This window comes from Vanacampus margaritifer, chromosome 6, assembly GCF_051991255.1.
Source record: "Vanacampus margaritifer isolate UIUO_Vmar chromosome 6, RoL_Vmar_1.0, whole genome shotgun sequence".
NCBI classification, from domain to species: domain Eukaryota; kingdom Metazoa; phylum Chordata; class Actinopteri; order Syngnathiformes; family Syngnathidae; genus Vanacampus; species Vanacampus margaritifer.
In genome coordinates this window covers 23815781-23831686 of record NC_135437.1, presented here as the reverse complement: position 1 = coordinate 23831686, position 15906 = coordinate 23815781, and the positions used below count along the sequence as shown (strand labels likewise).

Below are 15906 nucleotides of genomic sequence, written 5' to 3'. Positions count from 1 at the left end.
GCCTCTGGCCAATAGATTTCAGAATGGATTTGGGTTTGAATTTCCTGCCCTCTGTCTCCAGATGCGACACCATGTGTACGGTGTGAACGTGAAGAAGGTAGTGTGGAGTTTCATTTTTCGGCCACCCATGGCAGTGGTGATTGGAAATTCCATTTCCTGTATTGAGCAGCTTTGAATAGTGATTTATCATATCATTAATATGTATTTTTTTTTATATAACCTGGGCGGAGTGGCCATTGGGAATTTCAGGAGTTTCCTGAACGGCCGGTCCATTTTTGAGCCAGTTGCCCCCTCCCTAATGTCGATAAATTATGATCGTCACATGTTGTCGGCCGCCGTGCACTCTCCATTTCCCTGACAACAAACGCTGAATAGTAAACCGTGGATGTTGGCTAGCCCCCACCTTTTATTGCCTAATTACAGCATTTATCAGGGCTACACAAGCGGCAGCTGACTATACTTCAACTGGAATAAAGTTCAGCTGACTGAGGTGCATCGTAATTACACTTAGTACAGAAAAGCGCACTGTCATAGTTGAATCTGGAGTGAAAATTAATGTAGCAAAAGCTTGGCGAAAACCTCACCAGCCGCCACCGGATCTGAGCTCTATCATGCACCACACTAGTTTTGTTTTGCTTATTAGCTCTTGTGGAGATGGAAAATACCTGACAGATGGCATCCTTACAAGTAGATGTTTTTCTTTATTCCTTGGAATTACTCCAGTAGGATGTGGGTAAAGATTAATTTAAAAAAAATACACAAAACAACATTGAGGAAATGGAAAAAACAAAGGCTAATCCTTTACCCCAACAGGCTTCTACAATAGCTTGATAATTGTCATGGTAACTGTCAAACATCGGTGTATGAATAAACAAATATGGAATTGGTATTTCTTATCTGATCTTCAGTTCTTTGAATATTAAGTATATGCCTATATAGTCTCTGGAGGAGTCACACTGTGCATACTGTATATGCTTGTTACATATTTGAATATCGTTGACACGTGGGTTCCAATTGCTTGTGGTTAGTAGAAGAATAGATTATTTAATGGTAATCAATGTTGATGATCATAATAAGTATCCAATCAAAGTGTAATGATACAATAGTGCCTAGGTGTTTAATATAGCATAAGCATAAGCATTCACTAGTAATGTCAGGCCAAATTATCCGAATGGAAACGACGAACCCTTGTCAGAGAAAAACAAGTTCAAATCAACGCAACAGTAATAACCAGTTCCTCTTTCCACATTGGATGTAGGTTTTCCTAAAAAAATGCAATAATTTCTAGACAAAGTTCTTACCTGGCTGCACTTGTCTCTAGAGTGTAGGTCTTGTTGTCCCAGTCATCCGGATCTAGCGCATACACCTTCCCCAGTGTTACATTTGCCGTCCTTCCTGTTTTAGGTAAACACACACACACGCATCCATTCTTTTGGGATGAGTTCTGCTGATGCCAACACTTATCTCCTTATCTTGCATTCTCATCTTCTTATTATGATCATAACTGTGGAGCCCACTACTAGGATGAATAGGCTCCCAGCGCTCCACTTCAGAGAGAGTGGAGCTTCAGGAAGCTGGCCTATCTGAGTATGGATTATGTTATTATCAGACTGCAGTGCCAGAGTAGCTGACTGTAACCGAGTAAACAATGAAAGCCTGGATGAATCACAGTGCTCCTGTTTTCCTCCCTATTACCAGTATTTTTCGGCAGTATTGCATCCAAATACAATACTAACAAGTTTACTTAACCAATTTATAGTACACAGTAAATTTTGTACAGTAAATTTTACTCTCAAAAAGATACTTATACTCAGAAGAAAGTAAATTATATAAAAAAATAATACAAAAACAAAAAAATACCACAAAAAACTCAACAGTTGAGGAGCATTCACATAGAAGCTTCAGGTTGGCAGACAGCTGATCTAACCATTGATCCATGCCACTCCTACTCGGTGTCAACATATCACAGGTGTCAGGTGGAATCCTCGTACACATCCATTTTTGGTCTCCTTAGGGACACGTCAACAATATGTTAGCTAATAATCAATAAGTCTAGAATAGCTCAAATGGTAGAGTGGCTGTCTTCCATGCTGAAGGTTGTGGGATCGTTCCTCAACCCTTGAGCGTTTTATTTTTTTAGTATTTTACTCTCTTCCAAGTGTTAAAGTTTACTCTGTTTAGAGTGGTACAGAATATATAATTTTTAGACTAAAATTTACTTAATGTACTGTGTATTAATAAATAAAAAGACAACTATAGTAAGGATGACTCTACATTCTAATATGATAATTGGATGAGTTTTGAGTTAGAAGGCAAGGAAACACTAATCAGGTTTCTATCCAATTGTTTCAAATTTTTTAAGGGAATTTGCAGAAAATGCGCAAAACGGACATGTGACTTATGCCCGTTTACATCTGTTCTTCTTTTGCGAATATTGAGAGGGGATCCGCCGCTGTAGGTGGCGGTATACACCATAGAGATGGAATCCACCAGTAATTTAAAAGAAGAAGAAAAACAGGAAGCGACTGTGCCGTACGATGACGTCGCATGAGTTTGCTTTTGTAATTCTTGATAAACCGTAGCGTTTCTTTACTGTTTTCCATCTACAATTGCATTAATATTCACTTCTTTAATAAATTCTCAAAATATTTCAGTTTCGTCAACCCCCCCAAACATATCTTACTTTATTGTACGCCATTGCTTTGTACCTGTGACCTCTCTAGAGTAAAAACTATTTTTGCAAATTTTGGGCCCTTTTTCAAATTTCTCGCGTTTCCATTCAGTTTTATTTTCGCATTTCTTGAAAATTCAAATAAAAATGGGTGGATGGAAATCCCACTATTGTGGCACTTGTGGAAAAAAATTGAAGATGACAAAACAAACTGTAAATGGTAAATTTGACTCTATTAGAGTAAATTTGACTCTATTCAGAGTCGACTCAGTAATATTTACACTTGAAAAAGAGTAAAAGAAAGAATTGGAAAAAAAATGAAAGTCACTCAAGGAGAGGAACAAACTCTCCACCTTCAGCTTGGAAGCCACTGAATCACCTGAGATATGCCACTCCTGCTGTTCGCTTGGATCCAAGAGGAGACCGAACACATTGTTTTTGCTCTTGGAGTTACAAAAATTCCAGCTGACACGAGCGAAATACTAACACACAGCAGGAGCTGCGTGCCTCAAGGAGTAGATCAGCAGTCTCCCAAGATGGAGGTCGCGAGTTTGTTCCTCAACCCTTGAGTGCCTTTAAAAATATATATCTTTATTTTACTCTCTTCCAATATTACTCTAAAACTGAGTTTATTTGGTCCCACTCTAAATAGTCAAATTTACAGAATTTACTGTGTACAAATCCAGACTGCACAGAGCATGTATGGGAGTAAAAACCTTTGGCTTCAGCTGTACCCTTATTGTTCTCCCCATCAATCAATTTATCACAAAAACAAAGGGAAAGGAAGAAGAGATGAGAGCAGATCAGCAACTCACCCCTGTGGCTATACACGTAGATATCTTTCTCCCCTGCCTGATGAGCGTTATCATTCTGGTCACCAATGGTTATGGTGAGTGTACTTGTGGCAGTCATTGGTGGATAGCCGCTGTCTGTCATAATCACTGGCAAGAGAAATTTGCTTTGCCTTTCCCTGTCAAATCTCCGCAGGGCTGTGAGTGTGGCTGAGCCATTCCCATGATCCTGAAGGTGAAAATCAGCTGAATAGACTGAAGGCAGGGAGATGACAAAAGGAGGCCCGTGCTCTGGGGAATCTCTATCCAAAATCTGAAGCAGTGTTGAGCTTGTGTTGAGCATGACCACTTGAGGTGCCGGACTGTTTTCCCACACCACAGGACGGTAAATTGTTTGTAGTTCTGGACCATTGTCATTCACGTCTAGCAGTGGTAGGTAGACCATTACACTAGCAGTCAAGGCTGGTATACCTTGATCAATTGCTATGACAACCAAATCATAATTGGCCACGGTCTCTCGGTCCAGTGGCCTGGCGACTGTTATGATACCAGATAGGCTCACTGCAAAATGTCCATATGGGTCAGACTGAGGAAGAATACTGTACAAAATCTCCCCATTCAAACCTGAGTCAGAGTCGGTAGCCACCACTTGGATGACAATGGTTCCTACAGCTACATCCTCGCTCAAAGGGGAGAGAATATGAGAGCTTTGGGCAAACACAGGAGCATTATCGTTCTCATCTTCAACTACAACCAGACAATGGATAATGCTAGAGTAGTCAGAGTCTTCTACTTTGACAGTTAAGTTAAACTTTTGCTGCACTGGCTTCTCAAAGTCCAGCTTCCTCTTCAATCTTAGAACACCCATCTGATCCATTCTGTGGCTAACCATGTAGAACTGTTGCTCTGGGTCTCCATCTACCACAGAAAATGCCAACTGACCGTATGGACCAGCATCAGGGTCAATGGCATCAAGTTCCAGAATGATAGTGTCCACATCAGCGTTCTCAGACACACGGCCATCGCACTTCTCTTGCTTAAACGTTGGTACATGGTCATTAATGTCTGTTAAAACAACAGTGGCAGTTGCTGTACTTGTCATTCCGCCACCATCACAGGCCTCCACGACTAGCCGGTGACTGTCCACTAACTCCCGATCCAGTCCGTCAGATGCCACTGATATCGTGCCAGTGCTGGAATCCATTGTAAATAGGTCTTCATTGTTAGTGTTCTGCACATTTTCAGTAATTTGGTAAGTGAGGATCGCATTCTGGCCTACAGCAGCATCATCACGGTCTACTGCTGTCATTTCCACAACAAAGGTACCAGGAGGCGAGTTCTCCACTATGCTACTAAGGCAATTATCTGGCAGGCATGAAAAGGTGGGTGTATTGTCATTGATGTCCCACACATTGATAATAACATCCGTAAAACCGGTTAATCCTTCGCCCTCCTCGTCTGTTGCCATGACAACAAAGCGCCAGACAGCACGCTCTTCTCGGTCCAGAGTGCGCTGGGCATACATCTCGCCCGTAATGTCGTTGATCATAAAGTGTGAGTCTGCCCCTTGGCCGTGGATGGAATATCGTATGGCCCCCTGGTCTGCATCTTTGTCAGGGTCAGTCGCTGTTACCTGCAAAGATAAACAAAACAAGAAAATTGATTTTCATTGATTTTTACCAAGACCAGATTACATTTTTTTTTTTTTTGCATCTGCCCCCTGCAAGTAAAACAAGCCATCATCACTTAAAAAAAAAAACTTTGTTACTTTTTAGGAATGTTTATTAAGTCCTATTTTGTACTGATCTCCCAAAAATATTTTTTATACAATTGGTAATGGATGAAGATGCAGAACTGCAGCAGAATTATGATATGTTGGTATGTTAATTACCTTTATATAATATTTTAAGCATATAGAGGCAGACATTAGTAACAATATTCATAGATGTCAAATCCAGATCCAGAATGTCAAACCTTGCCACAGTTTGGCTTTAGCTTCCAGTTTACTTTTACTTTTACTTTTCTTGTACTTATTGGAAGTATACTCCACCAAGTAAATGTTAGGTGTACTTGTACTGAAACATATACTAAAAGTTTAAATACTGTAGTATATACTTAGAAGGCACAAATTATAGCTTTAAATTGATTTATTAAAAAAATAAAAAATAAACACCAAGTGGCTGCATAGCGTAGAGGTTAAGGTTGCGACCTTAGGTTCCAGAGTTTGCTGGTTCGTTCCCTGTCAATTCATCACTGGGCTTTTTGCTTTAAACTAAACTGTGGACATAAGTATACCACAAAGTATTCTTTCAAGTGTATACAACCCGACCAAGTCTACCCAAACCTAGAGCTTACTGCAAGTCACTGCTGCACAGAAAGAACATGCTAACCCAACCAAGAACCTTACTCTTGAGAATGAGCAGTGTTAACCACTTGGCCATGGTGCTAGCTATAGTGTAAAACCTCTCAACACTTAAAATGTAAGTATCTCACCTGTAGCACAAAGACTGGAGACCCATCAAGTTCCTCTGTGACTGATCCATAGTATTCATTCATGGAGAACACCGGTGCCTCATCGTTCTGATTAACCACTGTTACAACTGCAGCTGCATAATCTTCCCACTTTCCATCTGAGGCAAGAACCAGCAGTTTGTACCTCTTCTGCTGTTCGTAGTCCAGTGGCTGTGCAATGAATATTGTTCCCACCTCTGGCTCTATGTCAAAAACGCCACCTTTGTTGCCAGACGTTATTTGGTAGCGCAACTTGGCATTGGCCCCTGTGACAAGAGTTACAAAAATGCATGAAAATATGAAATGACCATTCTGATTTGAATGGTAAACAGTTGCAGGTAAAATAGACTGTGGTGGCATTTTTAAGAGGAAAGCTGAAGTAAGAGAATAGCATTCAGAATACTGTTATCCCCAGTTGTCAATAGAGCACCTAGATAATCGCTGAAAGAGGTAGACTAAAAGTATACTTTTTGTCGAACAACAGGTGAGTGTAACTTCCAGGTTATTACACAGACTAGTTTCTTTTTCATATATCCCTTTCTTGTTTTGATTACTTAATACAATTATAACTTTATGTTCACAGATTTAATCCCACACTAATTTGAAAAAGAAGACCAGACAAAAGAGGGAAACATTGCATGAAAAAGAAAAGTGAGATGCACTTCCAAGGAATTGTTTTAAAGCCCCTAACAGAGGTTGAGCTTATTGTAGTTAACGTCTGAACTCATCCTCTGTCTATATGGAGTCCATTCAATCAAAGGGCTTGACATTATAAAAGATAAAATAATCTCCTGGAATGTACAGTATTTGCTTTCAATCACCCTGTTGGGTTAAAGTAGCTCCAATCCCATGTAAAGACTCTAATCTGTACTATTAACACAAACCAGGCTGACAAAGTGTGCCCAGTCTCCCACTGAGACCTGGCAGGCTTACAGCGGTCAAGCCCAGAGTGGAATTTTTAAACAAGATAGATTAAGCACAGAAGTGCAACACTTTAATATTGGAGGTTGGGGTTATTCCACAACTATTCATCAGTAGTGATGCAGTTCAGTTTAAGCTGCGCTCCCCACTCACCATAAATACTTGATTAACAGACCTAAACGTGTCTGATAAAGGGATTTCAGTCTACTACTATACGGACAGAGGATGAGAAACTCTTTTATTGCTTAAATCCCACCCACCCACTGAGTGGGAGCTTGTCACTCTTTTTGGAACATATGTGCATCAGTGCATTACCAAACCATGAGTGCTTCTAAATCCAGTGCACTAAAATGGTGTCAGCAAAGTGATTTCAGCTGAGTCCAGATTGGATAGGACACCGCATGGGGGCATGGCCAACAAAATGGTAGCAGTTATCCGGTTTCTTCGAGTTTCATTTGCAAAAAGTGTCATCAGTAAAATCTTCTTTGTTCCTCCATACCTTCATCTTCATCATTAGCACTGACAGTGACAACAGCCAGACCCACATCTGCATCCTCATCTACGGCCACTTCATAGAGTCTCTGAACAAAGGCCGGCTTGTTGTCGTTGACATCGCTGATGAAAACACGAACATATGCCGTGTCTGTACCAAAGGGACAGAATGGCAAAAGAGAATTTAGAAAAGGCACAACAAAAATTCAGGCACGGGTTTGACAGACATGTTTATGTGCAGTCTTCTCCCTTTTGTTTAGGGAGAACAGTACAACAATCGTTGTCACGCAGAAGACGTGACACTTGACTTGACACAATGTGACTTGTTGACAGTGAGATGTGGCACAAAGTTTTTGTGAAAGCTGATGCAAAATATATAAACTATTGCTTTTAGGACATTATTGTTTTAAAATGGCTAACAAATGATGGCAGTTATTTCGATGACTTTTTAGAAAACTCCAGATTAAAAAAAAACTTTGTTGGGTAAATTAAATATTTATAAGTTGACAAGTGTTTTTGCCTTATCTGTACCTCGCTCATTCCATCCTCATTATGTTGTTGACTATTTTGTTGAAAATAGAGTAAATTATCTCCTCACAAAGACACATGGATGGCATGTTAATTTAAAGGCGCAGGAGAAAGTGATGATGTCGGGGGACTGGGGGCTGTCTTTACGTGTTTTTACACCACCTACGCCTCCACTTGTGTATCCCAGGGGTGACGGAGAGAGTCAGGTAATGTTTGCAGAGGAGATGAGCCCTTCTGGATGTGGGAGATACGTCGCATAAGACACAACTAAGGCAGATTGCAAATGCTAAACAGGCCAGCCAACCCTAGAGAGAGGGCTTTCCTGTTTCAAAACATCTGACTATACGCATAATACCATCTTCACAAACATTTGCAAATACTCGCTTCAAAATATAAACGTCATATTCACGTCACTCTAGATACAGAGAGAGGATTTATGACTCCTGAAATCCCACTCAGACAGCATTGTAAACAAAACACTATATTAGATGAAAATTTAGCAGTGGAAATTAGAAACAAGGTGAGAAATTTCTCAGCTGTTTTCACAGGAAGAGGCATGAAGCAGCATGGTCGTGGTGGAGGAATACAGCCAATTAAGATTCACAGGGCCCTGGGTGTAAATGAAAGTAATGCCAATGAGTGCCGTTTTTAAGAATAAATTCAACATTGAATTTTAATTTTTGGCATTCAGAGAACTTAGGGCACTCGCAAAAGGGTAGCAGTTAATTCAGAGGAAAATATCTAAAGGGTCTTAGAATTTGAAATATCTGATTATTATTACAGATACAGAATAATGGTGAGCTAAACGCAAGCTGAAAGATAAAGCATGTCTCAAGGTCTTGTTTTATGTGAGACAATGTATGACTAATAATCAAAGCAAGAATTCATAAGCCATGGCTTCTACCCGTCAATGTTGCAAAAAAATAAAAAATAAATACAATAAAACAAAGATTTAAATAAATGAAACTACGTACAGTTATGTTCAGAATAACACCAGTGAGTTTAAAACCGGTTAGTACATTTTAAAATCTTTATGCCTTTCATTTTCAGTAACACAAATGCATTTGGAAGAATCCACTTCAACCAAACCATGACCAAATCCAATTTCTTGTTTCTGAATAAGTGACAAACAAAAGAAACATTAGTCTGTTTCTAAAACATGTAGTGTTTTTTTTCTTCGTTTACTATATAATCTGAAAACCTAAGATTTATCTTTTCTTTTCTTACTCAATTAACTTTTATTTAATAAGGGGGGGAACTCATACTGAAAAAATGAGAATTTGTAGATGATGCCAATTCCATTGTGAAAGAAGTGAAGATGGGTGGTGGCATAAACGTCACACCTAGCCAAGGCCTTTGTTCACCCAGCCGGGTCACACTTGACAAGAGAAGGTAAGTGTAGTCTTCACTTTAGTCTGTAATTTTGTTGAGAAACCTTTAAGTCTATAAATCTACCATACCTGTTCATATCAATGAAGCCCCGGCTCCACTAGGTGGAATATCAAGAAAAAACTAGATAAACAGCTTGGATACATGGTTGTCAAATTCCCATAAAAGTCAGATCAGACAGAGCTGGACAGGAAATGGTGTTAATTACCTGAGTTTGGTTGTTTGTTTTTGCCAGGCCGAGCAGATTCTTGGCCATCCACTGACTGGACTTCCAACAAATAGGAGCCGCGGGCCTCACGGTCAAAAATGGCCTCGGTGTAGATGATCCCAAGTTTGGGTTCTATTCGGAACAAAAGGTGGTCACCACTGCTGTCGCTTAGCAGAGAGTAAGTGATCTGTGGATTACAAGGAATGAGGCGATTAACGCAATTCTGATTTTGATAAATAAATCTATATGAAGCAGCCAGTTCTCTTTTTTAAATAAGACAAATAATAGTTGCCAAAAATTTGTTTGACACCACTGATCTAGCCTGAACCATTCATCTCCAACTCTTTACTGGTCCATCAATCAACAACAGCAGGCTTCCTCACTCCTGGTCCTTGAGTGCCAGAGTCCTAGATGTTTCCGTCATCCAACATATCTGATTCTAAAGATCAGAATTGTCATCAGGCTTCTGCAGAGCTTGCTGATTATATGAATCGCCTGTGTTTGAGGACGAAAACATCTAAAACCTGCAGGACTCTGTCTCTCGTGGACCAGGAGTGAGGATCCCTGATCAACAGCAAACTTTCCAGGTTGCTTTATCTTTATCTTCACAGCAATTCTTATGATTGATTCATATCAACACCATTACAGATATATATCATCTTGTGTTTTTCAGATTTTAGATTTATTTTACCCACAAAACTTGAGCAATAGACAAGTACAAACCTCTCCATTATGACCCAAGTCTTTGTCATGAGCTGACACCTGGAGAACTGAGGTTCCTATTTGGGCTCCCTCTGTTACTGATGCTTCGTAGATGGATGATGTAAAAAATGGCACGTTGTCATTCACATCTTGGGAGAGAAGTGACAATACGGTAGTTGCAGCTCATTTTCACAAAGTAATTAAGTGGTACAGTTCCAGCAATCATGTTTGTCTTTCAGCTATTCTGGGAGTGACATTTCTCCATGTATGCCATGTAATGTAAACATATTAAAATTACACATTTCAAGGAGTACAGTTAGAGAGGGGCTACCCTTAAAATAATAATAAAATTAATTCACTTCTGTCTTACAAAAAAATTATTAAGTGAAATGTTATTTTACATTTTATATTTTACTTTTTTTTATACTTATTGAATAAAATAGGAGGTGAAATTATGACATGTTTTTGGGCAATTTGTTAACTCTTGCATGTGTGTTCTAGAAAGACAGTAAGCGTGGGTCTGCGGGCGATTATGGTGCGCGTATTAATGTATTTGTTAGAGATGCCAATATTTTTTGGGACATTTTCCTATATAAATATATGGTGTCTTTATATTTAGGTTTTCAGGTAGATCCAAAGCGAAAAAAATAACACACAATGGGTCTTTATTAATGTTAGGTGTTTTATCAGAGATTTAGTTGCAAATAAAAAAGCATAATTTGCAGGCCAGTGGTGTTGCAAAAGCGAGAGCTTTTTTCTTAAAGAAGAAAAAAGCAGCAGTGCTTAGGTGTAGAAGACTAGAGGGAATTCATGCCACGGTCACTGAGTTTCATCATTGAAGGATTTCCGTAGGTACAGACAGCATTTATTCTGAGATCAGAACATAGCTACTTCCAGATGAAGTTATGTTAATTGGCTCAATTAAATAGGCTCTTTGTAACACACAATTAAATAAAACGAGATAAAAAAATAAAAAAAACACTGAAAAAGCAGCAAAAAACACTGAAAGTCTTTTGTGACCTTACATAAGGCTCTTGAGAATATCTATTTAACCTTTTCCCTGACCTGTTAATTTTAGTTAGTTTCCTTCTATAGCAGTTACCTTGGCAGGTCAATAGGGCCTGCCTTTTCTTAAGCAACAAATAGTCTGCTAACAACATTACTCGCTAAAATATTTGAAAATGGTTTCTATTGCTTCATTTGGTTTAAAGCTGCTTTATGTAGGATTTTGCCCAAAAATATCTTTACAATAGCCTTTTTATTTGACCATTTAAGACTCAAACATCTAAATAGCAGATTTACAGTTTAGCTGTTTTCAATGGGTACTCCCGCAAGCCTCTGGCCAATAGTTTTCAGACTGGATTCGGGTTCAAATTTCTTGGACTGTCTGCAGATATGACGTCATGTGTTTTTACGCGTTAACTCATTGCCTTGCTGAGTCACAATTAGGAGTCTTCACTTCACTGTAATAGATTCTACATTTGCTCAGAAGAAATCACCAACTGGCATGGCCCAGACACCCACGATTACTAAACAACAGGCTAAAAAAAAGAAAAACTATGCCACAAAATATTGAAACTTGACCGTGACGGCAAGAACTAGAGCAGGGGTGGGCAAACTCGGTACTCGGGTGCCGGAGTCTTGCAGGTTTTAGATGTCTCCCTCCTCCAACACAGGTGAGGATCGTTATCAGGCTTTGCCAGAGCTTGCGGATGAGCTGATCATATGAATCAGCTGTGTTGGAGAAGGGAAACATCCAAAATCAGGCCTGTGCTGTATTTTGTAAGCTACCAACTATTAAAAAAGAAACCTGAAATTAGCTTATATTTCTTAATTTCACATTGTGCATGGTAGAAAATTGTATTTTCTTGTCTAGAAACAATGTCAATGGTGCTATTTCAAGCAAACTGTAAAATTCCTTCCTATTTACTTCCAAATTCATGTTTGCATTCTCATTTGCATCCACATATTATCAACTGTGCATTTGTTATTCCGAAACTACCTACTACTTCCGTGTCTAAGAATCATGTCTTACTGCTGCGGTCATAGGTGGTCAGAGCCAACGCAAACCGAGCTTTTCTGGTAGCATGTTTCCAACGCAGGACCGGCACGAGAAGAACTACAGAGTCAGCTTCCAATAACTGTCGAGACTGAACAAAAAAGGTTGGATAATGGAGAGTGCATTGCTTGTTTTAGCCCTGTTGAACGATAAAAAGATTGCATTTAGCATTAGCTAAAGTAGATTGACTAGCGATTATATTTGGCATATATAATTAGCGTCCCAGTTTTTAATTATGAAAAATCTGGTCACCCTAAGATAGCCAAAGCTCGTAGCTCGCTAGCTTGTGTTTTGATGAGGCGCAAAATGCAATTTTTGACTTGCAAACTGTGATGCAAAAGTGCTTATTTTGAGCCTTGCCTCTCCCAAATCTGTTGACGCAGCAAACTACTCCCTTTCATCCCTTTCATGTATTCAGGATCATCCACTCCCATTTCACGCACATAAGACCCTCGCCTCCATTAAAGGTACAAGTCCTTGGTCTATGTCTGTAGTTAGTGAGCTATATTTGTTTCTTCTTTCAACAGGAGAAATACAATACGTGAACATCTATTTAGAATAAAATGTATGAAACTGCAATATGTTATAGCTAGATTAGAAGCAAACAGCCATACCTGTGATATTCACATAAACTGTGGTGAAAGCTGCAAGCGGCACTGCAGCCACATTCTGTGCTCGCACTCGAAGAGAGAAAAAGGGAGTAGTTTCATAGTCGAGAGGCTCAGAAACCAGGATGGAGGCAGAGCCATCTTCCCGATTGGGGGAAAGGTAGAAACGAACTGGCATGTTCGTTTCCGGGACCATTCCATCTTCCAGATTGTAAGTCACCCTTGGGTCACCAAGCTGAGAAGTTGCCTTGATTGTCTGAATAGAGTCCAAAGATAGAAGAGTCAGTCTTAATGTTAACATAACAGGAGCTTGATGGAAAATCATGGTAAACGTCCCTATAGCTTACATAGAGTATTACGTTGTATTGCTGTCATGTTCTTGGTTTCAACCATTAATAAAAGTAAATGAGTTAAATATACAGTGGTACCTTGAGATAAGTGTTAATTCATTTCGTGACCGCTCTTGCTACTTAAAAATAATGTGTTCCAGCCTCACCAAAATGTGTTTTTTTAAATGAGGAAAATAGCACTCATTATTTATACTAAATATAAGTAACAACATAATTAAATAGTACGTAGATATTTAAACAGTTTATGCAGCATGATTAATTCATTGTAGCATTTTCTGCTGTGTGACCTTACCACCTTGGCTCATTTTCATGCAAAGGGGGGAAAAAAACACTTGTATGTCACTGCACCACTATAATCCATTGTTTTCATTATCAATGACAATGTTTGGTTTTTAATGCTGTCTATATAGCAAAGCACTGCGAGATAACAAATTACAGGAATCGCCTTAAAAAAAATAACAAAGAAAAAAAATTAATGCCTGTTCTAGTTCTAAGCATTGACGAGGTTCAGTAATTGTGGTTTTGTTTAATAAAACAAAAATCAAATGCGCTGCCCATGGGAGCAAACCACGTTTAGTGTAACAAGCTGTATTGTTAAGTAAACTGTGAAGTAGAGTTACTAAAAAGTGAGGCATACTAATGAGAATCCACATTTTTAGTAGAGCACCTTGAAGGTGTAATTAGTAACAATAAAATACATATTTCTAAATTTACTACTACATTGTATACTGTATGTGGTTGTGTTGAATTTGCTCAGTGTTATTATGATGAATCTACACATCATTATGTTGACTTGACCTTACATTGTCAGATTGAATTTACCCATGGCCATTATATTGAATTTATTAAACACCATTATGTAGACTTTATTAATATATAACACTGTTTTGTTCCATTTACTAAAATGTCCTTGGTTTTTGTTTAGTGCATTTCTCCCCATAGTAAGGCATGACCAACGCCTACTAAGCAAGGGCAAAGCAAAGGGGGTTTATTTCCATAACACATTTCATATCATATACACGGCAATGTTACCCAAGTAAAGACACAACACCTACAAGCATCAACAAACACAACAATATTACATATACATATAATATTCAGAAGCAAAGCAGAGAAAACAAAAGTAAAATTACTAAAAGAACGTTCATTGACAACGTTAATACATATAAACAGAAAGCTTTAAAAAAACAAAAACATTTAAGAGTAAAGTAAAGAAATGTAACTAGTTTTCTAAAATAATTAAAAGGGCTAAATATATTATTTAAAAATGTTTAGAAGACCAAAAGTGTAGGGAAACAAGTAAAGTTTTTAACCTGGATTTAAAAGCATTTTAACTCAGAACTGACTTCATTTCTGTTGGCATTTTATTTCATTTGTGTGAAGCATAATAGCTAAGGTTTGCTTCACAATGACTTTGCATTCACCTACTGATGGCACAGCATCAGGAACAACTGGGGGTTTTAGTATCTTGCTCAACCACACTTCAACATGGTCACAAGGGTCAGGGATCAAACCCACAACCACTGGATTGGGGCACGACCGCTCTAGCAGTGAGCCATGCCACCCTATTGCAATCACTTATGTTAAATATACTTATTATAAATGACACATCAGTTTTCTTGTCAGGCCAATTGGTTAATTCCCCAAAAAATCAATACATGTTATTCACTTTTCATTTATTTCAAATAACAGGCAAGACATGTGCCAAATATGCCAAACACAGGCTCGACCTGCTTTGTGCTAAACACTGGCCTAAAGTGCTGTTTGTCTACATTTGTGGCCATGTAAAAATGAGCCACAAAAACTAAGCGCAGCACTGAGACTCAACATAGCGCAAATGATGTTTCTGCATTTGGCAATTTATTATTATATTATATTATTAGTATGGGATTTTTTTTAATGGGCTTTAGGTGAACTGATGAATACACACACGCTCGCACGCACACACACACGCAAATACACATACTCACGCACATACAAAAAAAAATAAATATATATATATATATATATATATATATATATATATATATATATATGTGTGTGTGTATATGTATATACATGTATATATATTTAAAAAAAAAACATTTATTAATTTTTTTTAATTTTTTTTGTTTTTTTAAAAAAAAGGAGAGCAATGATGATGTCAAATCGAATGAACAATACTGAGCTCTCCTGAAAAAAAAAAAAACATAGCGCAAATCCATTACAAATATAAACTGCTGTTTAGGACAAACTGTACTTGCTGAACATGCTGTAACTCAAAATTGCATTTAGGAAAATAATAATGTAATTAAAAAAATTTTTAATAACAATAATGATGCATTTGGTTCAGTCATGTGGGCCATTCTCTTGCTGAGCGTTACTGAGCAGTGCACATGCATCAAGTGGACAGAAAAGGTGCTGAGACAAATTTAATTTATCTAAAAGACTGTGTCAACTGAATTTTACTAAACATAACAATATTGAACATTCCCAATACTTTTATTATACGTGGCAGCAGTCTCCCATTGGTGTACGGAATTTGTGTGTGATTAGGTGAATGTGAGGCTTTGAGCACTATATGGTGTAGATGAAGATAAGTGCAGTTCCTTTTACCATTTATTTACCATTATTTAGATGTCAATGCAACACAAATCATCATCACTAAACTTGGATGTATTGTCAACATAAATATAT

General features: G+C 38.3%; 1 protein-coding gene across 1 annotated transcript in view; it reads right to left on the bottom strand.

Moving 5' to 3' along the window:
- LOC144053910 (neural-cadherin-like) overlaps positions 1–15906 on the bottom strand; it is a 151096-nt gene that overhangs the window by 47469 nt on the left and 87721 nt on the right. Inside the window, exons 13-19 of the mRNA XM_077568813.1 lie at positions 12887–13136; positions 10235–10362; positions 9512–9698; positions 7394–7537; positions 5956–6239; positions 3487–5095; positions 1302–1395 (exon numbers count right to left, since the gene is read on the bottom strand). Coding sequence (XP_077424939.1) covers positions 1302–1395; positions 3487–5095; positions 5956–6239; positions 7394–7537; positions 9512–9698; positions 10235–10362; positions 12887–13136 — 2696 coding nt within the window. The remainder of the gene's footprint in view (positions 1–1301; positions 1396–3486; positions 5096–5955; positions 6240–7393; positions 7538–9511; positions 9699–10234; positions 10363–12886; positions 13137–15906) is intronic.